Source organism: Microtus ochrogaster, linkage group LG5, assembly GCF_000317375.1.
Source record: "Microtus ochrogaster isolate Prairie Vole_2 linkage group LG5, MicOch1.0, whole genome shotgun sequence".
In the NCBI taxonomy this organism is placed as follows: domain Eukaryota; kingdom Metazoa; phylum Chordata; class Mammalia; order Rodentia; family Cricetidae; genus Microtus; species Microtus ochrogaster.
In genome coordinates this window covers 16,194,361-16,197,851 of record NC_022031.1, presented here as the reverse complement: position 1 = coordinate 16,197,851, position 3,491 = coordinate 16,194,361, and the positions used below count along the sequence as shown (strand labels likewise).

Genomic DNA, 3,491 nt, shown 5'->3' with positions numbered 1-3,491 from the left:
GTCCAAGATGCTTATGTTGAACTAATTCAGGTACATTCTGATACAGGGCTATGATTTCTCTCCAGGTATAGCCTCCAGAATTTGGACTGTGGTAAGGATCTGAGAGTCTACCTCACTGCCCGAACCCTGCCATCTCAAATCACTCTGGTTCCTCCTCCTACCCCTAAGCACTTCATTGCATCACCCTGCTCATCCCCTTCTCAACATTTCTGATCACCTAGCTTGTATATCTCTGATGTGTTTGTTGCACACATATCATTCTATATATCTATACTTGTGGTATATATGACTGTAACTTTGTGATTGTTCTGTATAACAGTAATATGTATAGTGTTTAACTGTTCTACTCATAGAGTGTATACTTCATGGGTTAAGGGTTGTATCCTCAGTGTTTATCTTGGAAGCCTGAACAGATACCTCCCTCTTTTATTTCTCACTGGATGTATGATTGGTTGAAAGATAAGGCAAGAGAATCTTAATCTCTTATGGTGTTTGCTATCACAACATACTACCGTGCCTCTGTGGGTCATGGAGGCTCAGCTAAGACTTAAATCTTGAAATAAAAGTAGAAAAGAACTTGGGTTGAATATTTGTATCTAATCTGCCTTAAATCCTGGACCCATCTCAGCTGAAAGTTTATTTTTAAGGTGAGGGGCTAGATCTGGAATCTCTCGAATTCTTTAATTCTTTTCAGTGTACATGGTCATCAAGTTTGGTGGCAATCTTCTTAGTAATTTCCTGCATTTCATTCTGATCCCCGCTGTACTGCTTGACTGAGCTATACAACTAAATAAATATAAATGAAATATAAATATTTTAGGATACATATTATACTTACCTTTGTGTATATACAGTGATATGCCCTGTATGCATATAAGAAGGTCTTTAAATGAAATATAAATATTTTAGGATACATATTATGCATATCTTTGTGTATATGCAGTGATATGCTCTGTATGCATATAAGAGGTTCTTTAGTCCAATAGTGAACTTATACATATAGAATATGATCTTTCATATATATCATTATGTTTAACTTAAAATGTCCAGTGGCCAGTAATAGTCTTAAATTTTGTTCTTCTCAGTGCTAGAATTATTATTCTGCTGGTAACATGAAAGAGTAGGATCGTAGCTGTCGTTTTAGGGAGAAGAGCTCAGTAGGATTATCTGATCCAAATCTCCTATTTACTGAGTGATAAGATACCGACTTTCCCAATGTAATATCCAGTCCTGTAACAGTCCTGACACCAAGGTCAAAAGACAGCAAAGGCCTTCAAAGCAATAATCCAGCTGGGCTCTCTGAGGTGTCTACCTCTTGTACACAAGATCACTACCCCATAAACTTTACCTTCAACCAGCTGAGCTAGAGGGAGGAGGTTATTCCTAATTGTGAGGAAGCCTGCAGGTGCCTTCTAATTCGTAACTAAGACAAAGGAAATTGACCCAAAATTCATGTACAACTCCTGATGACTTTCTGGAATCCAAAGCTGCTGAAGAGAAAGCGTTTGGCAATGAGTGAGAACCATCTAGACACACTGAACATCTTGTACAAAGGCCCAGAGAGAGTGGGTAATGGATGAGAGGGGCTATGTACAAGCCGGAAGGAGTTTGTGGAGTGAGGAGACAGACCTTTAAAGTAAGGGGGAGCAGGCCTGGTGAGAACCACAATATTATTGGTTTCATAGACCCTGGAAGGAGCTTATGGAGACCGCTGCAAAGCCTCTGCCACTTTAGGGTAGCAGGGTAGCCACACACGGAAGTCACAAATCATCTGTGTAGCACGTCAAAGGCTTGGAAGAAGAGTGCACAACAGACTTCTGGCTGGTCCCAGCTATAAAGGCCACCCTCCTGGCGGGGTGTACTGGAAGCCCATCCTTCCACTCTGGGCCAGCACCTCCTTAGCTTGCACCTGGGTCTGCACAGACTCACGTATTGGGTGGCTTTCGGATGGTGCCTGAGATGACCCCATCTTCTTCTACCTTTGACCACCTATAGCTGTACTGTTTTGCTGACTTGCCTGGTTTTAAAACTCCACTTTCTGCTCTGGTGCCCCTTCCTGTATGTTTCTCTGTCAGGCTCTCTCAGCTCCTGGGACCCTGGGGACCCAGTGCTAAGAAGTTGTGTTGTCACAGAGGTTCATTCTTTCTAGGCCCCAACTCACGGTCACAGCTTCAGCTGAGCCATCCCCATTGCTGTCTGTATGGTTTGCTTTAATGGGATGTTTGGGTTTTGAAACAGCCGTGTAAATCCTGACACTATAATCATTTTACTTTATCCAGGTTGATAAGCTTTAATTTCCTTTTAAGTTTGTTATGATCGATGCACATGAGATAGCTGAGTCATTACTGTGTGGCCAACTGGTTTTCATTGCTTCTTTAATTTGCAGTTCTCTCGGGTGCTGAAGAACAGAGCCTGGCCCACCTTTAAGCAGGCCAAATCCAAGATCTCCCCACTGCACAGTAGCGACTTCTGCCCGACCAACTGCCATGTCAACGTGATGGAAGTTTCTTACCCTAAGACATCAACTTCCCTGGGGAGTGCCTTCGGGGTTCAGCTGGATAGTAGGAAGCATAATTCTCATGATAGAGACAATAAATCTTCGGAGCCTGGTATGTTAGCTTTTGAAACTTTGTCAACTCAAGAGTAGGACTATCTATGTGTACTTCTTAAAATCTGGTAGATTCCCGGTGTTCACGGAAGTCTCTGTTTTCATAAAGGAAGAATTCCTTGTTTATGCTTAGATTATTTTATTTAAGTATATATAGAATAAAGACAGGCAAGACTTTCAGTATTTCCCTTTAAGAAGGAGGATTTCCCTTACTTTCATTATATGTGTAGTTCATCTTGCCATGAAAAATTCATAATCTGAAATGATGGTCGCTTTGAAGATGATGGCAATCATTGCAATAGGACATGTGAATTAATTTTATTTGTAGTTAATTTCCAAATTAAATTTAGCATTGGATTTACATTTTGTTATATATGAACTTGGGCTTCTAAAATTTGGGGGGCTACATAAGTAGACGTTAAATGATGGAATGATTTGAACTCCTCAGGGAAACTGAGCCCCATGGTCTACATTCAGCACACAATCACAACCATGGCAGCCCCTTCGGGCCTGTCTCTGGGACACAAAGATGGCCATGGACTGCGATATTTATTGAAAGAAGAAGACTTAGAAACTCAAGACATCTATCAGAAACTGCTCGGCAAACTGCAGGCTGCACTGAAGGAGGTGGAGATGAGCGTTTGTCAAATAGACGAGTAAGTACGCTATCTGTGCTGTGCCTAGAAGTTTCCATCAATAAACGTTATGCAGTGCGGTATTTCTGAAAAATATGTTCATTAGTCATGGGAATTTTGTGCCACCATAAAGATCTTTTCCATTCCACCTTATAAGTGGTATGAAAAGGCAATTCACATGGATAGGAATTTTACAAAATCATTTAATTTTGAAAGAAAAATTGACACAGGAAGAAAATTGTCATTGA

At 40.9% G+C, this 3,491-nt stretch overlaps 1 protein-coding gene across 1 annotated transcript in view; it reads left to right on the top strand.

Annotated features, from left to right (window-relative positions):
- The window catches only part of Prex2 (phosphatidylinositol-3,4,5-trisphosphate dependent Rac exchange factor 2), a 276,161-nt gene that overhangs the window by 150,844 nt on the left and 121,826 nt on the right, over positions 1 to 3,491 (top strand). Inside the window, exons 24-25 of the mRNA XM_005361884.3 lie at positions 2,387 to 2,609; positions 3,057 to 3,264. Of these exons, the coding sequence (XP_005361941.1) occupies positions 2,387 to 2,609; positions 3,057 to 3,264 (431 nt within the window). The remainder of the gene's footprint in view (positions 1 to 2,386; positions 2,610 to 3,056; positions 3,265 to 3,491) is intronic.